General features: G+C 26.3%; 1 protein-coding gene across 1 annotated transcript in view; it reads right to left on the reverse strand.

Moving 5' to 3' along the window:
* The window catches only part of LOC101241475 (mitogen-activated protein kinase kinase kinase kinase 5), a 103,377-nt gene that overhangs the window by 26,054 nt on the left and 50,788 nt on the right, over positions 1–26,535 (reverse strand). The window contains exons 17-23 of the mRNA XM_065799338.1: positions 24,429–24,560; positions 16,702–16,734; positions 16,391–16,472; positions 12,120–12,202; positions 10,651–10,793; positions 10,506–10,564; positions 10,326–10,429 (exon numbers count right to left, since the gene is read on the reverse strand). Coding sequence (XP_065655410.1) covers positions 10,326–10,429; positions 10,506–10,564; positions 10,651–10,793; positions 12,120–12,202; positions 16,391–16,472; positions 16,702–16,734; positions 24,429–24,560 — 636 coding nt within the window. The remainder of the gene's footprint in view (positions 1–10,325; positions 10,430–10,505; positions 10,565–10,650; positions 10,794–12,119; positions 12,203–16,390; positions 16,473–16,701; positions 16,735–24,428; positions 24,561–26,535) is intronic.

The following is a 26,535-nucleotide window of genomic DNA, read 5'->3' on the forward strand; positions in this document are numbered from 1 at the left end:
TCATACAGCTAAGATAGTAAAGGAATATTTCAGCAGAAGTAAAATTGAAACATTGAAGTGGCCAGTTAGATCTCCAGACCTGAAAATTATTGAGAATGCTGTCACATGTTTAAAGGTGGTAAACAAACAATACTGTTTAAAGTTGGTAAACAATATAGTTAACTAGCTGACTTGAAATCATCCATCGCATCTGCATGGGATGCAATTGACATTTTGTACATAAAAAAGTTGTATGATTCTTTACCTTCTAGAATGATTGAAGTGATTCAAAAAAATGTTTAAAGTACCCACTATTGCTTGTTAAAATTAGACGTCTTTTTATATAAATGACTATTTATATGAATTTTTTCCAAAAGTGTCTTATAATTTTGTCGCACAAAAATATATATATATATATATATATATATATATATATGTATTTGCATATATATATATATATATATATATATATATATATATATATATATATATATATATATATATATATATTACAATATATATATATATATTATAATATATATATATATATATATATTACAGGCCTTGTTTTACAATAATAATATATACAACTATAATATATATATATTACAGGCCTTGTTTTAAAGAATTACGCTGCTGGCAATTTACATACATGTTTAACTACATTACATTCTCCTAAAGCGATTTCCGTTAAGCAACTTTTTTTCTCATTTAATTTTTAAATTATTCTATAAGCAGTAAGATAAAAATTAATTTTATAAAAAACTACTTTGATGATTACGTGGAAAAGATTTTTATAAAAGTTTGAATGACAATCATGTTAAACATAAACATTATTTACAAATGAAAAAAATTCAGATAAAATTAGAAAAAAAAAAAACTTAAGCTTTTTATCAAAACATATAGTAACAGAAACAAATTTTTTTTAAATTTTAATTTGTATATGTTATTAAACAAAACTTTAAAGAAACCCAGAAAAGTAATATTTATAATATTATTATTTTTTTATTATCTTGCAAGCACAAGAATATTTATGCAAGTTTTTATAGCAATAAAAAAAGATTACTTAAACTTCTATTTAAATAAGTTAATAGCAAATAAACACTCTTTATGAAATAATTATCTGATAATATATATATATATATATATATATATATATATATATATATATATATATATATATATATATATATATATATATATATATATTATCAGATAATTATTTCATAAAGAGTGTCTATTTGCTATTAACTTATATAAATAGAAGTTTAAGTAATTTTTTTTTATTACTATAAAAACTTGCATAAATATTCTTGTATATATATATATATATATATATATATATATATATATATATATATATATATATATATATATATATGTAAATTATGTTAGTGTATTTTACAAATAGAGTGCTCAATGTTCTTAAAGAATAGAGCAATAATAAATTAGTAAAAAACACTTATCTAACTTTTATCTTCTACTTTAAGTTTCACCATTGCTGGATCATCAGGAAGAGTTACTAAATCTCAAAAAAAATTCAATTTATATAAAAAAAAAAAATTTTTTTTTTGTATAAATTGAATTTTATTTGAGATTTAGTAACTCTTCCTGATGATCCAGTAATGGTGAAACTTAAAGTAGAAGATAAAAGTTAGATAAGTGTTTTTTACTAATTTATATATATATATATATATATATATATATATATATATATATATATATATATATATATATATATATATATATATATATATATATATATATATATATATTAAAGTTTATTTAAAAATATTAATATTGTTTTAAAAATATTATTAAAATATTCAAATTTTATTTTTTCTTAAAAAAAATTTAGCTCATTTTTATTGCAATTTTTTTGCGATTCTATCCTATACATTTTTTTTATCTGCATCAAAAATTTACACAAAACATACATTTTGACATACGTGCATAACTTTTTCTCCTAAAGCAAGTGAAAGCGCAGTAATAAACATTTCTAAATAAATGGTACTTGTAAACCTTTGCTTTTACAACAAAATGGCTAGCAACAAAATGGCTGGCAACAAAATGGCTGGCAAAGTAATTAAATAGCTTTTTTTTTGCTATAAATTATATTTTTTATTTTTAACGGGTGACAACTATAAAACGAGACTAGATTTAAAAACACATATCTTCTTAAAGGAATAAGATTTTAAAAATAGGAAAACTGTTTTAGAAGTTATTTTTATTCTAGTTTCTAAATATTTTATGTGTTTTTATTTTTTATAGAAAAATGAATAAAAAAATAAATTCAAAACAAGAAGAGATTAGAAAACGTGCGTATGAATTTTATTTAAATTACAAAAATACTGGTAAAAAGTTCACTTATGACCACTTTAAAGTTGAGAATATACCTAAAAGTACTATCTACAAGATAATAAAACGTGCTGAAAGTGAATCTGGGTACCAAAGAGTTCAAGGAAGTGGAGTAAAAGCTAAAAAAATGACCAGGACAAACATTGAAAGGCTCAAACTCATGTTTGACCATAAAGACAGAGTTTCTCAACGACAGGCAGCTAAAAAGTTCAACTGTACTCAGCAACACATTAGTAAAACATTAAAAAAAAGAACAAATATTAAATCAAGAAAAAAAATGATGATTCCAAAACGCTCTGACCAGCAAAAAGCACCAGCTAGAACTAAATGCAGTCGATTGTGTCAGAAATTCAAAAATCGTAAGCCAATCATTGACGATGAGTCTTATTTCAGGTTAAATCACTCCAGTATCAATGGAAATGATATACTTTATGCTAGTGATGTAAAATCAAACAAAACAAAATACCAAACAAAACAAAATTTTCAAAAGAAATTACTTCTATGGATTGCTTTTTCTGAAAATGGAATTTCTCAACCTTATTTTGTACCAAGTGGACTGGCTGTAAATCAAAAAATCAATTTAAACAAATGTATTAAGAAGAGACTTATTCCATTCATCAATAAATATCATTCAGATGGTGCATATGTATTCTGGCCAGATTTAGCATCATCTCACTATGCAAAAACAGTAATCATGTACCTAAACAAAGAAAACGTGTTTTCTTTGTTTAGGTACATGATTACTGTTGTTGAGAAAGCGGATAACCCTGCAAACTTGCCAGAATGTCGTCCTATCGAAAATATTTGGAGTATTTTGAAAGGCCTTGTCTACAAGAATAATTGGCATGCAGAAAATCTTAAAAAATTATGTTCTAGAATCAAGTATTGCTTTAATAAAATTGATATTGAGCTCATACAGAACCTAGCTCAGTCTATACCAGGCCTAGTTGATAAAGTCAGAAGAAATGGTTTAATTGAGAACAACTGATTATATACTTAAAAACTAGAATAAATAAACTTTCTAGAACATTTTTTCTTTTTGTTTTCTCTTACTTCTTCAAAGAAGTATGTGTCTTTAAATCTAGTCTCGTTTTTTAGTTGTCACCTGTTACTTGCTAACTTTTAGACAACAAAAAATCATTTTTAGTAACAAAGCCAAAATTAAAAAGCTAAGATATATTAATAAAAAAAATTATTATTCTAAATAATAAATTAATATTTTAATAATTTATACTAATGTTAAGAAAGAGGAAAAATTAGTTTATATTAAACATTTGAAAAAAAAAAGTAAAATTGAATTTAATTATTTAATATTAAAAAAAATTTACAGAAAATAAACACTCCATTATAACATCATGTTTTTGTTGATTGAGTTAATATTTTAACCTCGTTTTGCGGAAATTTATTATATTGCAATAGTTTTGATGTCTTTAAAAAATATATAACAAGATAATTTTATGACGTCGAATTTACATTAAGCTAATTCACATTAACCTAAAGCTAATATATACAGTGGCGTCCAAAAGTTTGCAGATAGACAAAAAAAAAAAAAAAAAAAATTTTACAAATATATCAGCACATACTTCACTAAAGCCAACACATTATATACTAATCAAAAGGTTTTCAAGTTTACAATTATGTTTTAAACAAATTATGATTATCTAATTAACATTTTAAAATTGGTATACAAATTAACAAATTTTGATAAGTTCAAAAGTTTGCTGGCAAAGCATTTTTTTCTAAAATAATACACATTTTTCAACAATACTTAGTTGTTTTGCATGGCCTTCCTGATTGATTTTTATTATTTGTAGATCTAGTAAGCTCATATTTCTTCATAATTTGTCTAACAACAGACTTACTGACTCCATGAAACGAATTTCCATTTTGAACGGATCTCAAGATCAATTTTTTCACTGGAGATTAAGATCACTAGAGATTTCTTAAATCCTATGATCTCAATCACTTATAAATAAAGTTTGTAAATTATTTCCACAAAGTATTTGTTTATAAAATCAACAAATTAGCGATTTTGTGGGTAAAATGTTAAAAGCTTTAGTTTGTCTGCAAACTTTTGAACTTATAAAAAATTGTTATTTTGCAAACCAATTTTAAAATTTTAATTAAATAATCATTATTTGCTCAAAACATAATTGTTAACCTGAAAACCTCTAAATTGATATATAATATGATGACTTAAGTGGTGTATACGCTGAAACTAGTAAAATTTAATTTTTTTATTCATTTTTTTATTCTAACTTTTATACTCTACTGTGTGTGTGTGTGTGTGTGTGTGTGTGTGTGTGTGTGTGTGTGTGTGTGTGTGTATATATATATATATATATATATATATATATATATATATATATATATATATATATAAAAACTTAGTTTCTTTGTAAAATAATCCATTTTAACCCTTTTTTATCCCTTTAGACATAATTTTGTTAATATTATTTAATCTAGCTGACTTTGAATGATTGGTACAGAAAAAAAAATAAAAAAAATAACTGTGATAATTATTTTGTTTTAAAGTATATTAAACAACATTGAAACTTTTATGGTTTATACAAGTGTGGAAACAAGGGCATTAAACTTAAAGTATATTTATAGATACATAGAAAGATTTTTGCTTGGTAAGGTAAAGAGACTTTTACAGTAAAATAAACTCACTTTTGTTAGGGTTTTCGTTACTTTAAACCAACTTTCAACACATGTTACGTTCATATTAACAAAAATTAAAAAAAAAAACTCCATGGAATTTTTAACTTAAATGGTTAAAGTGTGTACACGAAATAAATGTGAAAGAATAAGCACGTCATTTTTTTCCAGTGGTTGTGTTTTGTATTTTGTTTACAATGTGTTGTGGTTTCAAAAAAAAATGTTAGTTTTTGGATTTAACTTAAAGTTAGGTTTAAAAATGACAAAAGAAGAAGACATAAGAGAAAAAATTATGTACAAATATTTACAAAATCCTAATAGTAGCTACAACGATTTTGCTATTCGATAGCAAAATCGTTGCAAATATATCCATACACTGTTAGTCGTGTTATTCAACGTTTTTCTCAAACAAAATCGATCAAACGCAAATCTGGTGGTGGAAGAAAGGAAGGTTTTAAAGATATAAAACTAGTTAGAAAACTGGTTAACAGTTTTAAGAATAACCCAAGCCTTTCAGTAAGGCAACGCGCAAAAATATATGGATTTTTTCATAGTTTTGTTGCAAAAGTTAGAAACAAACATGGTTTTCATTCTTTCAAAGCACAAAAAGTGCCCAACCATTCTGAAACTCAACAAAAAAGTGCAAGAACCTGCGGCAGAACTTTGTATGACAATTTTATTTCTGAAAATTTCTGTATTATTGAAGACAATGAAACTTACATCAAGTATGATCATCAACAAAATCTTGGTGCTGTTTATTGTATTCCCAAATATAGAGGAAAAACACATAAGAAATTTAAATTCACAAAACATGACAAGTTCGCTAAAAAAGCTTTGATTTGGCAAGCTATTTGCAGTTGTGGCAAAAAATCAGCACCTTATATTTCTCAGTCCACACTTTCTGGTCAAATATATGTTAAAGAATGTTTACAAAAACGCCTTTTACCTCTCATTAAATCACACAATAACAGACCTGTGTTCTGGCCTGATTTAGCTTCAATTCATTATTGTATAATAGCTAAGGAATGGTATTAAAAGAATAACGTGAAATTTGTGCCTAAAACAGAAAATCCTCCAAACTGCCCAGAATTGAGAGTTATTGAAAAGTACTGGGCTATTATTAAAAGAAAAATGAAAAAACACAAAAGCTTTGCAGAAACATTAAAGATATTAAAATGTCATTTAAAAAAGCATCAAATAGTTTTGATTCTTGTTCTGTGCGCAAGCTTATGGCTACCACTAAAGTAAAAGCTCAAAATTTTATTAGATTCCCAAAGGAATAATTAACTTTTTTTTAATGTTTAATCTTCTTATATTATTGTATTATTACTTGGTTCGAAATAAAAATTGAGGAGTACTTTTTTTTAGTTGTTTTTCTACTTTCACATTTATTTCGTGTACACCCTTTAAAATATGAGTAATAATAATAAAATAAATAATTAACAATAAATATTAATAATAACCAAGCAGAAAATAAACTCTACATTTATTGCAAACAGAATCAATATAGTTGTTTTTTAACAAATAAAGTTTGAAATCATAACACTTCCTGTTTTAATTATTAAAAAAACATCTGCACTCTGTGAAAGTGACTTAAAAGCATATTTTTCTGTAACATGCAGACAAAAATGTTATAGATATTATTGATACTCATTGAACATAAGTTGGTCTCAACTAATAAATTTAACAGACTTTTTTTTGTATTTGCATGCTTTAGCTTACATTTCTCAAAAGCTTTTTTTGATGTGTATGACATGTTGGATTTAAACTCACAAACTTTTATTATTTTGATTGGACAAACAACCAACAGATTTCTAGAGGGATACTAAAATTTTGAATTTAGTTTAAACGTTTTGAAGTTTCAAATAATTGATACTATAAGTGCCAAGTAAAAAATTTAAACTGAGAAAAATTCAATTAAAATTTATGACATTTAAGTAGTTAATTTTTGTAATTAGTTATGCAACTGGAGGATTATTTTTATCGATCTCATGTTGCTAAAATTTTTAATTATTGCTTTGAAATGATAAATTAGGTAACATAAATAATGGGCAAGAATTAAAAAAAAAAAAAAAAAAGCAAACTTTTTCTCTTCCACAGTCAGCTACACAACATGATTATGTAATAAACTAATTTGTTTATGTCACAATAAATATTAGAAAATTTATTTTGTGCAGACTTTGACCTATTGGTACAAACAAAATAACTAACGTAGTTAAACAAAATAATTAAGGTACTTAATTATTTTATTTGTACCAATCATTCAAAGTCAATTAACATTAGATCAAAGATCAAATTAGATCACATTAGATCAAAGATCACATTAGATCAAAGATCAAATTAGAACAAAGATCAAGCAACATTAACATAATTCTGTCTAAAGGGAAGCTAAAATATCTTGTTTTTAAAACAAATATTTATAATTGAAAACTATATGCATATTTTTATTTAAAAATAAGTTTAAAAATGATTAAAATCATATTAAAGTTTAACTAATAAAAAAAAAACTAATTAATAAGCATTTAATGTAAGCATTTTGCATTGTGAACACAATGCAAAATGCTTGCATGGTAAAATTAAAACTTCAAGTGTTTGGACACAAAAAACTTTACAAAGACTGTCAATTGGTGGTTTTTGAGTTGGATTTTGTGCTAGGGGCTCAAGAGCGGAAAGTTCATTCTAAACAAATTTATCAAATTACCTCATCCGTGGGTATCTTTAAATCGGAAAACAAATATGCTGATGATTCAAGAAACTTTGTTGGAGTCCATTCACCAGAGCTTAGTTTACTTTCATAGAAGGCCTGCTTCTCTGCAAGTTTTCGCCTATCCCTTCTTTCAGCCCTACGAGAGTTTTCTCCATTTTGGAGTTGTTTAACCTCAAGCTCAGTTGGCAAAACTTATTCTTGGATAAGCTCATCAAGGTGCCTCTAAAATCCTGCATAAGCTGTCATATTTTTGCTCCTTTTTGAGTGAAGTGATTCTGAGGTGTTGTTGGTTCTGTGCTTAAGACCAAAAAATGAAAATCAAATTGGCTTTTTAAAAATTTTAAATTTTAAAAGTTTAAACAATGAATTTTTTAAAAATAATTCATTGTTTAAACTTTCTTACATTGAAAAAAAGTCAAGAGTGAAGGCGATGCAAAAAGAAACAATATTTTTCATGCTATAATAATAATGTCAGAGTCAGAAAATTTTTTAAAAATAATTCATTGTTTAAACTTTCTTACATTGAAAAAAGTAAAGAGTTAAGGTAATGCAAAAAGAAAGCCAATCTGATCCTCAAACTGAATGGATCCTTTGAAGAAGCCTTGAAATGGGTTGACTGCTGATAACTTCAGGATTGCCTCTTATTATAGATTAACTCTGGATTAATTGGGTTGACATCATACTGGCTTTATATATATTAGGGTTACCATATGTCCTCTTTTTCCGAAGGAAAGTTTGCTAAACTACATGACAGTCAATCATACTACCCAGCAAACAAAAAAATTAAGAACTAAATGTAATTGATAACTATAGCACATGTAAGAGTTGCACATGAAGTGATGAGTTTAAAATAACATCTTTGTAGATTTGTTTGAGAGGCCGCTGGGAAGTTGAGACAGCTTCACGCGTTCTGTTGGGCTGTTAGGTACTCGTAGTGATGAGCAAAAGAACCACATGAATGAGTTGTGATAGTACTTAACAGGTTGCTGACTTTTTTTGCACTACCTTTACAGACACTATGATGCTTACATTTCAAGTAAATTTGTCCATTGGCTCTTGCTTTGTTCTTGATATAGGCATAGGCACCCAATCAATACACAATAGTATTTCGACGATCACCTTCAACTTTTTCAAACTCCATTCTTTTTTTTAATTGATTTTTGTTTTAAAAATTTCATTTTTAAAAACTTTTAAAATGCCACTGCTATTGCACATGCATTTAAAAAATATGTTGCAGTGTGTTTGATTTTTGTTATTTTATTATTTTTATTTTCATAAAGAACAATAGTATTTTGCATAACAACAACAAAAACAGTCAAACGTAAAGAAGATTTTAGATTTTTTTTGATTCAAAGTTGTGGTATCCCTGACTTGAATCATTTAAAATAAACTTATTGTCTTGTGGACAATAAAGGGTTATTAAGCTGCAAAAAATATCAAGTTTTTAATTTAGGTGTATAATTGATTGGTTGGCTGTAAATGAAGTCTTTAAAAATGGTCTGTTGTGCAGAAGTTGGTCCTACCCTTTGTCTTAATTAATAGTCGATGCTGCAGAAGCTGGCTCTAAATTATTCACACAAAGTAGTTAGTCAAAACAGGAATTCTAATGAATCTGTTCTATATTAAAATTAAAAAATTGGCTCTAGCATCAGCCACCCAAATTAATAAAGAAAAATAGTTTTAGAGTGGATAAATTTTATAATAATGTAATCATCATTGTAAATTGCTCTTGTTTCCATATTTGCGTGGTTTGCATACGTTTCTATAATTCCATTTTTTTATATTAATAACATTATAGAAGAGTTTAAGCAAACATATGCCCTTCCTGGTGATGCTGCTGTTTTGCAGATCTGGACTAAGTATTTTTATTGGGATACCACTACTAGGAAGATTACAATTCAAGAATTATGAGCTTCTTCTATCTTTTACTGTGTTTTTTTTTGGTCAACTTAAACAAAATTAAATAAAAACAATATATAAAAAAACTATTTAAACTACGTGACATCATTTCTTATTATTAAAAATATTTTATTCTTGTTGTTGTTTTTACTGCAATTAATACTATTATTATTACTTTAATTGTTGTTGTTTTTGTTGCAGTTATTTATATGTCTTTAACTTCATTTTATTATTACCAGCAAATTACAACTTTTACATGATTACTCTTTTATTTACCTTTATATGTTTATTCTATATATGTATATATTATCTTTTTTTTAAATTCCTTAAAAAATTTAATCTTATCTCTTTTTTTTTTACTATATGCAACTATAGTTGTTATTATTATTGTTATCAAAAGAATAATAATTAGTAATAAAAATGTTTTTACTACCATTTAAACAAAGAAAAAAAATAGTCTTTCTCTATCATTTTAGAGCAATACAAAATGTTACTTTTAATATAACTTAAAATCAAAATACTTTGCAGGTTATATCAAAAAAAATTTAAAGCGTTGAAAATTTGCTAAACAATTACAAGTTTTTAAACAATAACAAGTTTATAAACATGTTTTGTAAATAGATATGCCCTAATAAAAAATGCTAAACTTTTTTCTTAAAACTTTTTATATAAATATTTTAGCTATAAAATCAGACTGTGTCAACATAAAAAAGATGCCTACTCGAACTATCATGAACTTTTGTAACGGCTCATACCACTGCAGTAGAAGAATTGAATTTTTCATTGCAACAAATAAATACAATTGGTTATTGTATGGATTGTGAGCTAAATATATATATTTTAAATTACTTAAGTTACTTTTAAAAACAAATCAAGATCTGATATTCTACAAAAAACATACCCACACAGCATTTTTGAGCATTCGATGAACCAGGAACCTTAGAAGTATGTGGTGATACCCTGTTAAAATAGGGTTTTTTCATTTACTCAACTAGCTTTAAAAAAAATTTATAGTAGAAAATAATAAACTTATTTAAAAAAAATACTTTACAACTGAAGCAAACTGTTCACGTGACTGAACTGAATGCATTTGCAACAAGCAGTGCATGTAAACATGGGATGGTTCTCCAGAGATAGAAATAAGTTTATTTTTAACAACGTACACCCATTTACAAGAGCGTGGGAATATCTACATGCAAAAAAAAAAAAATTTAATCGAAAAACAAATACTAGATAATTCAAAATCAATCTTTATTTCTGTCAGCATATTTAATTACTTGAAAGTTTAATAAAAATCTATTTTTACCTCTTTATTGAGGTAAAAATCATTAATTGTTATTGCAGTTCAAACAAATGAAAACAAATTTTTTTTTATATTCTGCCTACTTTGATAAATTTTTTTATCTGTTTTGTCTACTTTGCAAAATATTGTTGCCTAATATTTTCAGTAATAAAAAGACAATTTAAAAACACATATATTTTTAATGACAACAAAGTCATAACAAATTTTATACTAAAGGTCAAAACTTTTATAAGATAAATGTTAAAAATAAAGTAGACCAAGTTCTTTCAGACCTTGATATTAAAAAGACTATTATAAATTATATAAATTTATTTCTATAAAATTGTTTCTTTTGGGCAGATTTTGACCTACTAAATATCTATCAACATAAAACATGTTATTTATGAATATAAAGAAAATATTTATGAATTAAATATTATAAATGTGTCAATGAATGACAACATGTATGAAGAAGAACTTTTAATATGATTATTTTAAATACTGTGCAACATAATAGGGCATAAAAAAGTACTTTTTTTTAAAAACTAATGATAAGAAAAAGTTAATAGAACACCGAATAAAAAAATTTTGCACTTCAAGGGTATAATAGTAGACAAATGAAGTAAAGCTAAGGCACTGTTTTGAGGGAAAAAAAACCTTTTTATTGTAAAAAAAAAAAAAAAAAGTTACTAATTAAAACAGGATTATTCAGCAGGTTTAAATCAGAAAAATTGATTCTGGAGTATTCTATTTGTAATTACATTCCATTTAAAATAGCAATGTTTGCCATTGATCTATTTACACAAGTTCTTGGTATTAACCTTGGTTCCTAAGTCCTAAGTTAGCTATGGCCATGTAACCTATATCTTTGCTTTCATCTGTTGACTAGCTGACGAATTCTGATTAGACCAGATCTAACCAATTCAATTTGGTTCTGGCTTGTCTAGTGAGAGTTGTCTTAAATCTGAACTAATTTTATTTTATTTAATTTTAAACATCAAAATCAAACGTATCACCTTGGCAACCAATACCTTGACAAACATACTTCTTGCATGTTTAAATCGAATATTGTTGATACAGTAATTTTTACATCCAGTTTGGCAACTAAAAAGGCCAGTTGATTAATAGTATTGACTTGATCTGATTGATGTCACATTTAACAACATGTTTCTTGTTGATAGAAATTGAAAAGGGTAAAAAAAGGCCTTTCTAATTTTTTTAAAGAACTAATACCTGAAACATTTCAATATTTTCTAAGTCATCTAAGTTTAAGCTATAGATTCCATCTTCAACAGATGCAAATATCAGATAATGATCTAAAAAGATTTTTGATATATTGAAATTATATTCAAACTTTATATAATACATACAAACATATATGCATATACACAAAAGATGAAGTAAACAATATTTTGGCTTAGTTGACAGCCCACAAAAACATTCTGCTTTGCTTTGTTTCTCTGGCAACCATTCCACACCTATGTTTTAGAAATTTTTATTTGAAAACAACTTAAAAAAGCAATGAGAATGTTCAAATGTAAAAAAATAAATGAATTTTTAGTTATTAAATGATTTTAATTTATCTCATCAAAGTTTAGTTTTTTTGTAATTAATGTTTACCATTTGTCTAGTATTGAAAAGAACTGTTTTTTTTGTTTAGTATTTTTTGAATTTATTACTTTTTTTAAACAACACATTTTTTTAAAATAAACTTTTAAAAGATTCTTTTTTTTCAACCATATCAATAAAAATTTACAAATGCTCATCGTAAATTAATAGAATTTGGTTAGGTGTCACTCATATAGTTACAAACTAATCAATGGAAACATAAAAACTATAAATAAGAGAGTAAAAAAAGCAAAGATTGTTAAACAAATAACAATGATATATGTAATAATTATAGTAATAATACAAAATAATAAAGTATCAATAATATTAAGAACAACTATAATACAGTATAAATTGTATGAACATATCATAGATAATAATTAAATATAATAATAACATAAAATCTAGCAATAATAACACAATAAATAAATATAATATAGATAAATAATAAATAAAGCAAAAATCAAACCACTCGTTTGTTAAAGAAATTATATATCAAAGGCAACTTCAGTACAGAGAGTAATTATAAAGAAATACACTCCAACAATATGTTTTTAAATTGAATTCAGTTGAGCAGTAAATAATTGTAACAAGGGGATATTTTTTTTAGACTTTTTTATTAATGCAGGAATACACTGGTTCCATTTGGAAATACATTGTTGTTTTACGGAAAACTTACCATATTTAATTGTGTTGAAAAAAGAAAAGTATAGCTTACTATTTACTGATTTCTTGGTGTGATGATTGTGCATTTTATTTGTTTTAGTAAAAAAATTTAAACAAGAGTTTAATAGTTTATTTTGGAGAAAGTCAAACACAAAAAGGACAGTTGTAAAACTTTACAAGATCATGGAGTTTTAGGATTGTTAGTCCAGAAAATTGTTTTTGGATCAGATCTCATTGGTGAAAACGTCATTATTCTAATAGATGCGCATTGTAAACTAGCAATGCTATTAAGTAAAAAGTTACTTCTTTGACCCCAAACAATACAGCAATAGCAAAGGTGAGAAGAGAATAAAAAAAAATAAATCATTTGAAGAGTTTGGATAGGAACATAGTAACGAATTAGAGAAAGCATACTGTTAGCTCATGTAAGTATTTTTTTAAGATGATACAGCTGATTATACCAAGATTTTCATCAAGATATACTCCAAGATATTTTATATATTTTGACAGAAAAAGTTTTTTTTTGTTCATTTTAATTTTAATATTATCAATAGCTTTTTGAGGGGAATGAAAAATAATGTATTCAGTTTTATTGATATTCAATGAAATACGATTGCTATTTAACCAGTTACATAAGCGATGAAGATCTTGATTAATTTTTTTACAAAGAGTCGTAAGTGATTTGTTGATATATAAAAGATTGGTATCATCAGCAGAATGATGAATTTTTTAATAAACAAAATAAATCATTTATATATAATAAAAACAATAACGGTCCAAGAACAAAGCCTTGTGGAACACCATATTTAAAAACTTTATGCGTGGATTTAAATCCATTAATTGAAACAAACTGAGTGCGATCCCTAATATATGAAGAAAACCAATGATTAGCAATACCACGTATTCCATAATAGTTTAACTTTTTATTAGAATGTTGTGATCAACCGTATCAAAAGCTTTTTGAAGATCTATGAATACACCACTAGCAAAGGAACCACTGTCAATTGCACCACAAATCATTTCAGTAATACTGATAAGAGCATGAGAAGTGGAGTGATTTGAGCGAAACCCAAACTGTCAAATATGAAAACAAGCAGAATTATTCAAAAAGCTGTAAATATAAGAATACATAAGTTTTTCTAAAAGTTTGCTGACATTTGATAATAATGAAATTGGTCTGTAGTTATTACATTTAAGTTTTGAGTCATTTTTATGAATTGAGATAACAGAAGCAGTTTTTAAGATATCAGGGAATACACTGGTGATAAATGACAGATTAAATAGTTCAGAAAGTACAGGAGAGATATCATTTGCAAGAGCTTTAAAAATAGATATTAGAATGCTGTTAGGTCCCGAAGCCTTGCTGTCATTAAGAGAATCAATAATAGATAATCCTAATACCATCCCATGTAGATTTTAGATTTTTGGCATTATCAGAGAAGAACTTAAAGTAATGATTCTTTTTACTACGACAGGTGAGAATAACAAGTAAGTTTCTATATGTTTTGTAAGATTTTTTTAGATTGAATTTGTTATTAGGATTTTTTAGTCCAACTAATTTTTGAGAAATCACTACATAATTCCTTGCAATTTTTTTTTTTTAAATTCTAACAAAAAATGCAGCTTTTACAAGGATTAATTTTGGTTCTATATAATGGATGTATTAAAAATTGGGATAAATGATCTGATACCATAGAAGTAAAATTACCAGCAAAAATATTTGTAGAAGTTGCATTAGAAAATATGTTAACAATTAGAGTTTTGGATCTGTGATTCTTGTTGGCAATGAAATAAAAGTTATTTAAAGCAATGGTGTCTAAAAATTCGGAGACAGAATTATCTGAGTTTTCTAATGATTTAATTCTGTAACTTTTAATTTTTTTCTGTTAATTTTTTATGGATTATTTTTAGTGTGAGATGTTTGAATGTATTTCATTTCTTTCTGTTTATTTTTGTAATCATACTTCTTCTATTTTATCACAATATTATTGCTGCAGTTATTATATTTTTTTATTCATTATCATAATACTTGCAATTTGGTAAACTCTCATCATATAAATTCCTATTTTTCTTAACTTTATAAGGTCTAGTGCTAAACCAATTAGTTTTATAACCTTATTTGTTTTAATTTCAAAATAGAACATAATTATTTTTATTTTTGATGTTGCATTTACATTGTACGCTAGACCTTAGGGGTTGTCCAAAAATTATGTCACACAAAGTTTGACCATTTTTTACCCCCTCCCCCTCGTCACAACGTTGTAACTATTCAGTAAAAAGTTCCATATAAGTTGTCACAAAACAACTACCCTATCCCCCCTTGAACGTGATGTAATTTATGGAAGATTCCTCAGCTTATTTAAAAACATTTTTTTTGAATACATGAATTCAATAAAAATATTTAATAATAGCAAAAGAATCTAGACATTATTATGACTTAAGGCATTACCAAAAACCACAAAAAGGCCAAATGTAAAAAAATGTATTAGTAGATGCGCTTTCATTACTTGCTTATAGAAGAAGGGCCTTGCCACCCTCCTCATGAACCCCAACCCGCGTGTGTATAGTGTATATTCTATACATTTTAATCCAACACTTTTTCAGAAAATGATTTTTTTGATATAATAAAAGTTCGAACCTAAAGCCTTAGTTAAAAATACTACAAACTATTTGGTAAATGGTTACAAACTATTTGGTAAATGGCCATAGAAGATCAACCAACTACTTTACTAATGTGGATAACTTACTTAATAGGAACAGTTAGTGTTTATCTATTCATTGCACTTGATACTGCACATGATTCTGTAAAACAAACTGCAATAGTAAGGTATAAATGGAAATGAACATAAATAGATAACTAACAATCTTTTCAATAGAAAACAGATTGTCAACTTTCAAAACATATTTAACAATGAAGCTATTAAGTGATTCATTTTTCTCTTAAATTGGGCAGACACACTCAAGCATTTGAAAGTCATAAATTACGAATTGACATACAATAATAGTATTAGTAAAATTAATGACAATAATAACAAAAATATAACAATATATAAAAACAAAATAATAATATAATATATATAAATAGACTAATTAAATAATAATATCAATAATAAATACAATAATAATAATGCATGTAGCCCCTACCTATGGCTATTTCAGTATATATACACAAATATAAATTCAAACATAGCTAGTTAACAAATTAAATAAGGTTTTTCACAAAACATTACTTTTTGTTTCAGGATGAGTCCAACTAGTAGAACAAGTAAAACTAATAGGGCACTCATGGAAAATTTTATTGAAGCAGTTTTTCTATGGGTAAAATAAAAACATAATAACAATAAAAATTCAATGAAAAATTTGATTAGAATTTTGAAAAAATCATAAAAATTAAATTTGTAAACATTTCGCCTATGTTTAAAAAACAATCAAAATAACATAGAAATAAACTCAGAAAATAGAAATAAACTTATTAAGATGACATAGCAATAAACTCAAAAAATAACATAGAAATAAACTTAGATAACATAAAAAAACTTACAGAGGTTTTTGGAGAAAAAACTTGAGAGATGGGCTAAATAAAAGTAGAATTGATAAAAATTTTCAAGTTTTTAGATAACTTTTTTTTTTTTTTTTTTTTACATTTTTACCTTTCCAAGGCCCAGAAACTCAAGAAAGATACTTGCTAGTTTTATTTTGTTTTAGTTGTTGCTATAGTAACAATAAAACACAAACCCTAAGGAACAATTCACGAAAAAAAAGTTTTAAACAAACCTACATTTATATTTGAAGATTTAATATTTTTATTTATATTTACTGTTTAAATAATAAAAGTGTATAAATTACAAAATTGTTTATGTTATTCAAATTTAAATACCTGAGTACTAATAAAAAGACATGAAGAAATTTAGTTAATGGAAGAATTTGAAGTGTTCAAATGAAAATACATCAAAAGTTGTTTTTTTATATATTAGAGGTAGAACTTAACTTAATTTATTCAAATTCCGACAGAAATTTCATGTTTAAATAAATGAAGTTAATGTGCTATGTTCAAAACTGCTACATTATTTACCACATTATTTACTAGCTACAATGGAAAATAAAATATAATTACATCCTCAATCTAAATGAATCTTTAAAGATAAAAATACAGCAATAGCTTGTATATACTCATTTTCACTATAAAATTATTTGTTGTTTTATAGTTAACAGATTCTTAACAGCACAATACATATTGATCCAAAAGCCCATATTACTTACCAGACTATGTTGTAAATTCTTTACCAGACTCCAACTTACCAGACATGTAAATTTCAAACTTTTGGTCTTTAAACTACTTAGACCTAATCATCGAGCAATTATTGCAGATAAACTATTTTTAATATGTCAAAGCCCTTTTTAACAAACTTTTCTGTGCAAATTTATGTACTATTTTGAACCAAAACTTCTTAAAAAAACCTCTAAATTTGTTTACTAAGTTGTTTTTAGTTGTTGCATTTAAGCTTTTGTGATTTATCAAAAATTAAAAACCAAATATTTAAAGGTTTTACTTCAAAAAAAAAAAGAAAAAAAAAAGAGAGAAATAAAGATCTCAAATGGATATATATGTATTATATATATAATATATAAATATAAAAAATGTATACATATATAATATATAGATATATAAAATATATATCATGGGTCAAAATATGTGTTGGACAATATCAATGTTTATAACCTTACAACCCAAAATATATAAAATCAAACAAAATGTTTTGCAATTTGTAAATACAAAATGTATTACACTAAATATTTAAAGGTATTTGTTCATAACTTGAAATTTAAATTTTTTTTAACTATTTAGAAAATAAAATGCTTTTAAGACAATAAACAAAATTTTTAAAATTCACAAAAAATTAAATTTCTCAAATAATAAAATAATCAATATTATAAAATCTTCCTCTGTTTGACTAGACCTTAAGAGATTGTACTTTGTATAAAGTATCCGTAAGGAGTACCCAACAGGGATCATCTCTGTATGGCCAGGTGAATGGTATCTTTTTTCCGAATTTAAAGTTTGTAATATGTAATTCTATAGAAACTTATTCAACAAAAATAAATAATATTCCTTTGAAATGTTAAACAAACCAGCTTTACATTTTGCTTGATGTGTCAACAGAATCATTAAGTGACTGCAATAAAATGTTTAACTGTTCCACCAACTCCATCACAAGGACTTTTACCATAAGGTGTTGCAAAAAAGTGCCACTCTGCAGTAATCTCAAAATCTTGTCAAATGTTTGTAATTGTTTAAGTTTATCAATAAAATTATTGATAAAGCAACGAACAGCATAGGTTTCATGTTTCAGATGATCTGATATAACACAATAACTTTGACTATCAATTTTTTCATCTTTTAAAAAATAAACAACAAAGGGGTGCAAAGTTGCATTTCAGTGAAAACCTTGCACTCTTTCCTGTATTAGAATGCTATAGTTTTCTGCAAAGTCAAGAAAAACTAAAGCTTGATTTTCTTTTCAATTAGTATTTAAATGTTGGAAGTAGGTGTAGTAAACAACTGGGGTTGATATTTGACTGGGACTGGGGTCGGGTTTGATAAAATATAGCCGGGGCTGGGTTTGTGATTGGGGCTGCATAAACAATTATACATTCTAAAGTATATATTTTTAATTCAAAATTCATGTTGTTTTTTGTATATATATGCATATATAAACATCATTATAATCAACATGATCATCATAATCATCATTACCATCATGATCATGATCATCATCATTATCATCATCAACATCATCATCATCATCATTATCATCATCATTATCATTATCATCATCATCATCATCATCATCATCATCATCATCATCATCATCATCATCATCATCATCATCATCATCATCATCATCATCATCATCATCATCATCATCATCATCATCATCATCATCATCATCATCATCATCATCATCATCATCATCATCATCATCATCATCATCATCATCATCATCATCATTGTCATCATCTTCAGGCGTTAGCTTTCCTCTTGCTGTTTCTCTAATATAAACAATCTAGAGGATTTTCTTTCTTTAACTAAACCTCATTCATACAATATGTAAGACATTCTCTTCAAGTTTTCTTACTTCTGCCACTACCATTTTCTCCTGATACTTCTACATCTCTACATGCTGATACCTAAATTACTTAAACCTTTTCTAACAAAAGTTGTTTTATAAGATGCTTTTTTCTAATCTGTCTAAGACTATGTCTCCTTTTTTTGCCGTGTTAGAGTCACACCACACATTCATCTGATCATCTTCTATTTTGGCAAATACTACCCCATATAAATACTAAAGTTTATATAAATATGAAAGGATATTGTTTGCTAACATCTAAATAAATAGCAAAAATATGTTTATACCCATAATTTGTATGCATAAAGCGCATCTTGGAAGCTTTTATTCCTTTTGGAACAAATGCTTGGAAGCTTCTATTCATTCTCTTCAATATTAAGTCAAGTCTCATTTTACTCTGCATTTTTTACCATCTTGAGCAGTTGCTTTATTAAACAGTAATCATTTTTTTATCTTTTTTATAAGAACATCTCTCTTATAAACAAATGTCCTTTTACTATTCCGAGAAGCCAATGTAAAAAGGTCCTATCTGATGTTAAGCTCTGTTTTTCTAAGTTTATTAAATCTTGTTTCTTATCTCAGATGTGAGGATCAAGAGACTTTTGGTAAGTCTTCAGCAGTGTCATTAACTAAAGTAAGTCTAACATTTAATCTCTAATTCATGGGTCTGACTTTTTACTTCTCCCCAGAATAAGGCAGAGTTTTTTGCAAAAAAATCTTACTCTAATTCAACTCTTCAATCTAATGGCCACACTCTTCCTGCCAGTTAAACAGATTAACCCATTGTTAAACATTAAAATCACTATGACTTCTAATGCTAAAGTTAATTCTCAATTGAACACTTCTGCAGTTTGTGCTCCAGACAAGATTTCCATCATAGTCTTAAAAAAGTGTTCTCCAGAATTCTTTTTAATTTTTGCTAAACTTTTAAAAAGTGCTAAATAAGTGGTTCCAATTTTTCGAAACTCTTGAAAAACACTTTGACCTCTCCAACTATCCTACAATTAATCTTCAATCTGTTATTAGTTTCTTTATATAAAGTTTTTGAGATTAATAAATTATTTCTTTCTAACTGCAGAATAAAAGTTGTTCTTGAAGGCCTTCACTCCATTTACTAAACACTCCACTTTATTTCAAGCAACTTTAAGGGTCCCAAAGATCTTTCTTTACTCCTGTAATTTTTCTTGTCTACAATAACAATCTTCATGAAAATTTTACATCTAAAGTACCTCTATTAGTTAAGGACTCAACTTTTTACTCTTGTCTTGACAAGACAAAAATGTTCACTTTTTGATTGCTTAGAACAAGCAGCTGGTTTTAAATCTGATCTCTCTTCTGTAACAGCCGAAGGCTTGCAGTGGCTTGTAGATTTAAATTTTTTAAGGCAACAAAACTCATTTGTTTACTGCAAAAAAATATTGCAATATTGTTGGCATTCCTACATTGACGAATAACATCTTACTCTCAGACTAAGTCTAAAAGCACATTGCAAATGTAGTTAGACCTGCTTTATCTGCCAAGCTCGAGCCACTTTCCCATTGTTGTAAGGCTGCATTTCTTTCTTTTTCTACAAATACAATCATGGTCAATGTCCAAATGAGCTATCATCACTATTACAATAAACCAAAACTCATTCTTACTTGGCTTCTTATTCAACAAGTTGCATCCTTTTACTATATCTGTCCCTTCATGCTATAAAAACTTTTATTAATTCAGTTTTTTGTCCTTGCACATCAAAAAAGCCTTTTAACTCTTCCCCATCGTGTTTTCTTTTTTAATACATCCTACAATTTTTTAAGTCTTCAATTAACCATTTTCTAGTATTTTAATCTGTTCTCTATTTTAAAGTAACTCATAATTTAATAGTGGTTGCTTGCAATCTTGTTGAAAGCAAATTAGAGTTTAAAAATGTATAAACATATGCCAGTATGTAATAAATAGTAAATGTAAATTTAAAATTATAATACATATATAACATATATTTATATACATATGACAGTATGTAATAAATAGTAAATGTAAATTTAAAATTATAATACATATATAACATATATATATAAAATACAAAATTATAAATTTTTTTCTAGCCCCGGCTATCAACTCTAGCTAAACTTTATAATTTTACCGGGGCCAGGTTTGGAAAAAGTCTCATTTTGAGCCAGGGCCACAGTTGCTTACTAAGTAGGTGACTTGAACTTTTGATATAAAATGATGCTCTTGTAAATCATTTAACTGTTCATAAACCATATTTTAATAAATTCAACTAAGGTAAAGTTGCTGTTGCTAAAGTACATTAGAAATTTGATTTTTTTCATTGATAAAAATTAACTTTACTAATTTCATTTTCATTAAACAAAGTATTGATGCAATCTGACAAAACTTCTTTTCCAGGACATATATCACAGCTATGCAGCATGCAATCTCTATTTGCAATGTTACAAACCATTAATTTCAATAAGCTTTTGAAATCAGCAGTTCCAGGAATTTTCTGTACAAGAAACTTCACATTTTGATGTTACTTGCAAACACTAACTGCATGCAGACCAGAAGCACCACCCACAAGAAAGCACAACTTGGGCCTTAGCTCACAAAATTTTGAAAATCCAACTTTAAGATAATTATTTTTTTTTTTTAACTCAATATGAAGTTCTTTTATATTGACTAAAAGAAGTTGTTTTGTTGATTGTTGATTCTTTTGGATATGTTTTATTTACTTTAACTGACACTATTTTTCTTTCCTGGACAAAACCTTGAATATTCATCACATTGATAGAACTGAGCAACCTCAGTAACTACATCTTTTGATAATACTCCACTTTGCTTTCTTAATTTTCTGGCTTGTATTACAGATCTTTTTGAAGTCAAAAAACACTTTTGAGTTTTTCCTATTGACCAACTGTCTAGAGTGAGCGTAAGAAGTGTTAATTTTTTGGATTTCAATGTTTTGTCAAATTATGTCTTAATTTGAATCATAATATTGACTAAATGTTTTATTCAAATGTTTGAAGCAGATTCAATTTCTCCAAGCTTTTAAACCTACCACACTGGCAACAGCCTTTTGTATAAGAGTTCTTACGGTATCAACTTTACGCTTTCCATATGCAACTCTATCTTTTTATGAAACAAGTTTGAGAGGTGAGCATCAAAAACTTGCAATAAGTTAAATTAACTTGCAATAACTTAAATTAAGATCTTCTTTTAATGTTAGGTTGTCAACATAACATCTTTTTCTTGGAGTTTGTTTTCTTTTGTAGCATGTTCGCAATGTAGGGTTTTTCTGCAACTAATGCAAATTTTTTGACCATGTATTAAACCAAAATCTTTGGCATATGAAAAACTGAAAAATCTAAGAGAATCTACAAAGTAAAAAATATTAACTATTAAATATTGTTTAACATTTATTTATTACCAAAGATAATTGTATTAAATTGAAGGTATTAGTTTAATATAGAAACTTTTCACTTTTTTTACGTGCTTTTTGAAAGGATTACAACAATACCTTGTTAATTCTCATACCTCACTAAGTAAACTTTCTCATAACAGTTGCAAACAAAATCTATGGGATATACTTTGCTTCTCAAAGAAAGAAGCTTTTGGTTTATTTTAGACAGTTCTTGAAAACATTTACTTTTTTTTTAAACTTGATAAGATAGCACATTCATTTAACACTTTACCCATACATCAAGGAGAGAGGTATACTACTTACTATTAATTAGTTCTAAAAAAACAACAATTTATTTGGTTTGTTTGGGCAATTTAATTTGACATACTAGTATTATAAAACTCAATGTAACAATATTCAAAAAAAAAAAAGAATAACTTTATGAAAAATCTTTTATATTTTTGATCTTCCTGACAATCTTACATATAAAGTGGCTCTATTTGCTGATGACTCAACTTTATATTCATGTCTTGAAAAAAAGTCTTCTTTTTTCAATATTTTAGAACAGGCAGTCGATCTCAAATCTGATCTTTCTCCTGTAGTAGCGCGAGGCTTACAGTGGCTTGTGAACTTCAACTCAAACAAAACTCAAGTATTTACAATGGTGAAATTCCCTATATTGATGAATGGCAACTCTCTCACTGAACCCTCTCCCCCTCAACTTTGAGTTTTTAAAGCTTATAGTTTAAGGATTATATGTTAAATAATAAATGTTAAATGTTAAATAATATTGGTTAATGATTCAAGAACAAAAGCGTTTGCCTTTAAACGCTACAACAGGGCAGGTTGTTCCAATGCAAATAGGATAATATGTAAAAACTAATCCTCAACAATTTTTTTTTAAAATTAGCTTGTTTTCATTTTCAAAACACAAAATAAATTTTGTGTTTTGAAATGTTCTGAAAATAAAAACAAACAAACTTGGGTTATTAAAAAACCAAAAGCTTTGCCAAGTGTTTTTTGTATTATTTAGAAGGTCTACATACTAAAGTCCAACACATAAATTTCAATAATGAATTTTTTTTATTATTTAAAAATAAAAAATAAAACAACAATGCCAAAAAAAAATTAGCTAAAGTTAAGTTTACCCCTATTTTATACCCCTAGGCCAACATATCCTGATAGCAAAGCACGTTAGCCCATCAGACATAACTGATTATAAACTTTTAATAATGTTATTATGGGTCGTATCAATTTTTTTTGTCATAAAAAAAACAAAATATAACATGAAAAGCTAAAAATTTACACATCAAAGAAAAAAAAGGTCTACCCGATTAATAATACTCAATAAATAAACAAAAACACCAAAAATATTATATATATATATATATATATATATATATATATATATATATATATATATATATATATATATATATATAAACAACTTTAAAATGTATTCTACAAAATAGAGTGCTCAATGTTCTTAAAAGAACAGAGCAATTATAAATTATATTCAATTCAATTATAAATGTCAATTTATATATGTGTGTATATATATATATATATATATATATATATATATATATATATATATATATATATATATATATATAATATATATATATATATATATACATATATATATATTGGCAATAAAATTTGAAATAATTTAAACTTTTCTAAACATTAAAAAATTTTGAATAATAAATTTTTAATACAAAATATATATAAAAAAAAAGAAAAAGATTCACTTACTCTTTCATGTGCAGGCACTCTGGGTGGTAAAGGAGGGGGAACAATGAGGTTTTGACTTGTAGCCAGTAATGCTGATTCACTTTGCTTTGGTTTCAATGGGATTGGAGGTGGTTTAGAATCTGTTTCCTTCATCTAAAATATTGCAAAATTAAAAAAATTTACATTAATTTTACATTGAAATTAATAGTGCATATATTTGTCAAAAAAAAAAAATATATATCTATAAAAAATATTGTAAAAATGTCATCTTTTGTTTTTACTTACAAAATGTTATTTTTTTATACAGTTTTTTATGCCTCTAAAATAAAAAATTTATTATAAAATGATTTTGAAACTTTTTTTTAACTACAAGTTGAAAGGTTTAAATACTAAGGTTTAAACTCAGAAATTAGGTTCAAGAGACTTTTGGAAAATCTTTAACAATGTCATTAACATAGGCAAGTCTAACGTCACATCTCTCATACATAGGTCTGATCTTATTACCTCTTTCAAGAATAAAAAACTTTTTTATTTGTTGCCAACAACTTTTTCACTAATTTATCTTTTGAATCTTAAGACCAAACTTTTCCTTTTCTAAAGAGACAGTCCATTGTTATATTCCATTGTAAAATATTCAAGTCATTCCAGCTTCTGTTCAAGTCAGAAAGTTCCCACTTTAATTTCTAAAGTTATTTCTCACTTAAACTCACTTGGCTCAGACTTGCAGTCTGTACAACATTCTTGTCACAGTCTTACAAAAGTGTTCTCCAGAACTCTTTTCACTAATCTTTAAACTGCTTAACGAGTGTTTAACAGAACCTTGTTTTTACTTCTGCTGAAAAACGGCATCTAATTTTTAAAAACTCTTGAGGTCTATCTGATTTAACTAACTCAATCAGTCCTCTTAGTATTATTAGCTAAGTCTTTTAATTAGCTAAGTCTTTAATTAACAAACTTAAAATATCTTTTTAATCCAAACAACTTATTCTCTGAAAATAAATACAGATTCCCATCCTTTTGTTCTATTTCTGACTTGTGAACAAAAAGTTTCTTGTATTAGATGGAAGCAGTGAGGCAAAGACAATTATATTCTTGACATCTTGACAAAGTCTTTTGATAAAGTCAGGCATGCTAGTTTTTTCCATATATATGAAGATTGCTGCCCCATACCAAACTCTCAGTGGATGTAACGGTACTACTTTGAGGCAGCAGACTATAACATAGTCAATGTATGTACTGAAGCCCCTAGCAGCAGACTATTTCAGTATGATGTCGCACTGCTTATTTAAACATGCATTTATGGTTCTACATATGTATATATATCACTGTTGTAAAACTACTTTGAGCTTACCCAATATTTACTGACAAGGTGAATCTACACTGTTTCCCGAGTCAAAAATAACACAAAAATGTAAAATTTGAAATCTTACTATCTTGTTCAAAGAAATAAACTAGATTTTTATTTTTTAGCATTTTGCACAATAGAGCAAAATTAAAACTTTTTTCATTTTTTTCATTTTTAGCATTTTGCACAATAGAGCAAATTTTTCATTTTTAAAGCATTCAAAAAGTAAATTTATTACTCTAAAACCTTTAATTCTCAAGTATAAACAAAGTTGATTTTAACTCAAATAAAAAATTTTGTCATGAAATTTCATAAGTGCATTGAATCAAAAATACTTTTGCTCTTTAAAATGCTAAACAAACCATATTAGCTGAAAAATTCATGGAATCAGCAGTGCATATGTTTAGAAGATGTTTTTCAAATGTGTTAAATATTTATTGAAAATGACAAATTTTGCATGAAGATTGTGGGAAGTTTATTTTTGTTTTGTGCCTGAAGAAGTACTCTCATGAGTTGACACAATTCCTTGTTGAAAAGATCTTTAAAAACTACCATATGAATCTTGATTTGAGTGATACTAGAGTGCCAAGAGGAATCTGTGACACATAACTAACAACTTTTTGGAGAAAAAGCGAAGGAAAATATTTTATCCTGCTATCTTTGTTTGCTTTCTTATTTATAAAAATTGAACCAGGTCAAGGCTGCAACTGTCTCTTTGCCATGTAGGACATTTAAAGCTAAATGAGAAGAGCCCTGAGGACTATTCTAAACCAGAGGAAGACT

The sequence above is a fragment of the Hydra vulgaris genome, chromosome 06, assembly GCF_038396675.1.
Source record: "Hydra vulgaris chromosome 06, alternate assembly HydraT2T_AEP".
Classification (NCBI taxonomy): Eukaryota; Metazoa; Cnidaria; class Hydrozoa; order Anthoathecata; family Hydridae; genus Hydra; species Hydra vulgaris.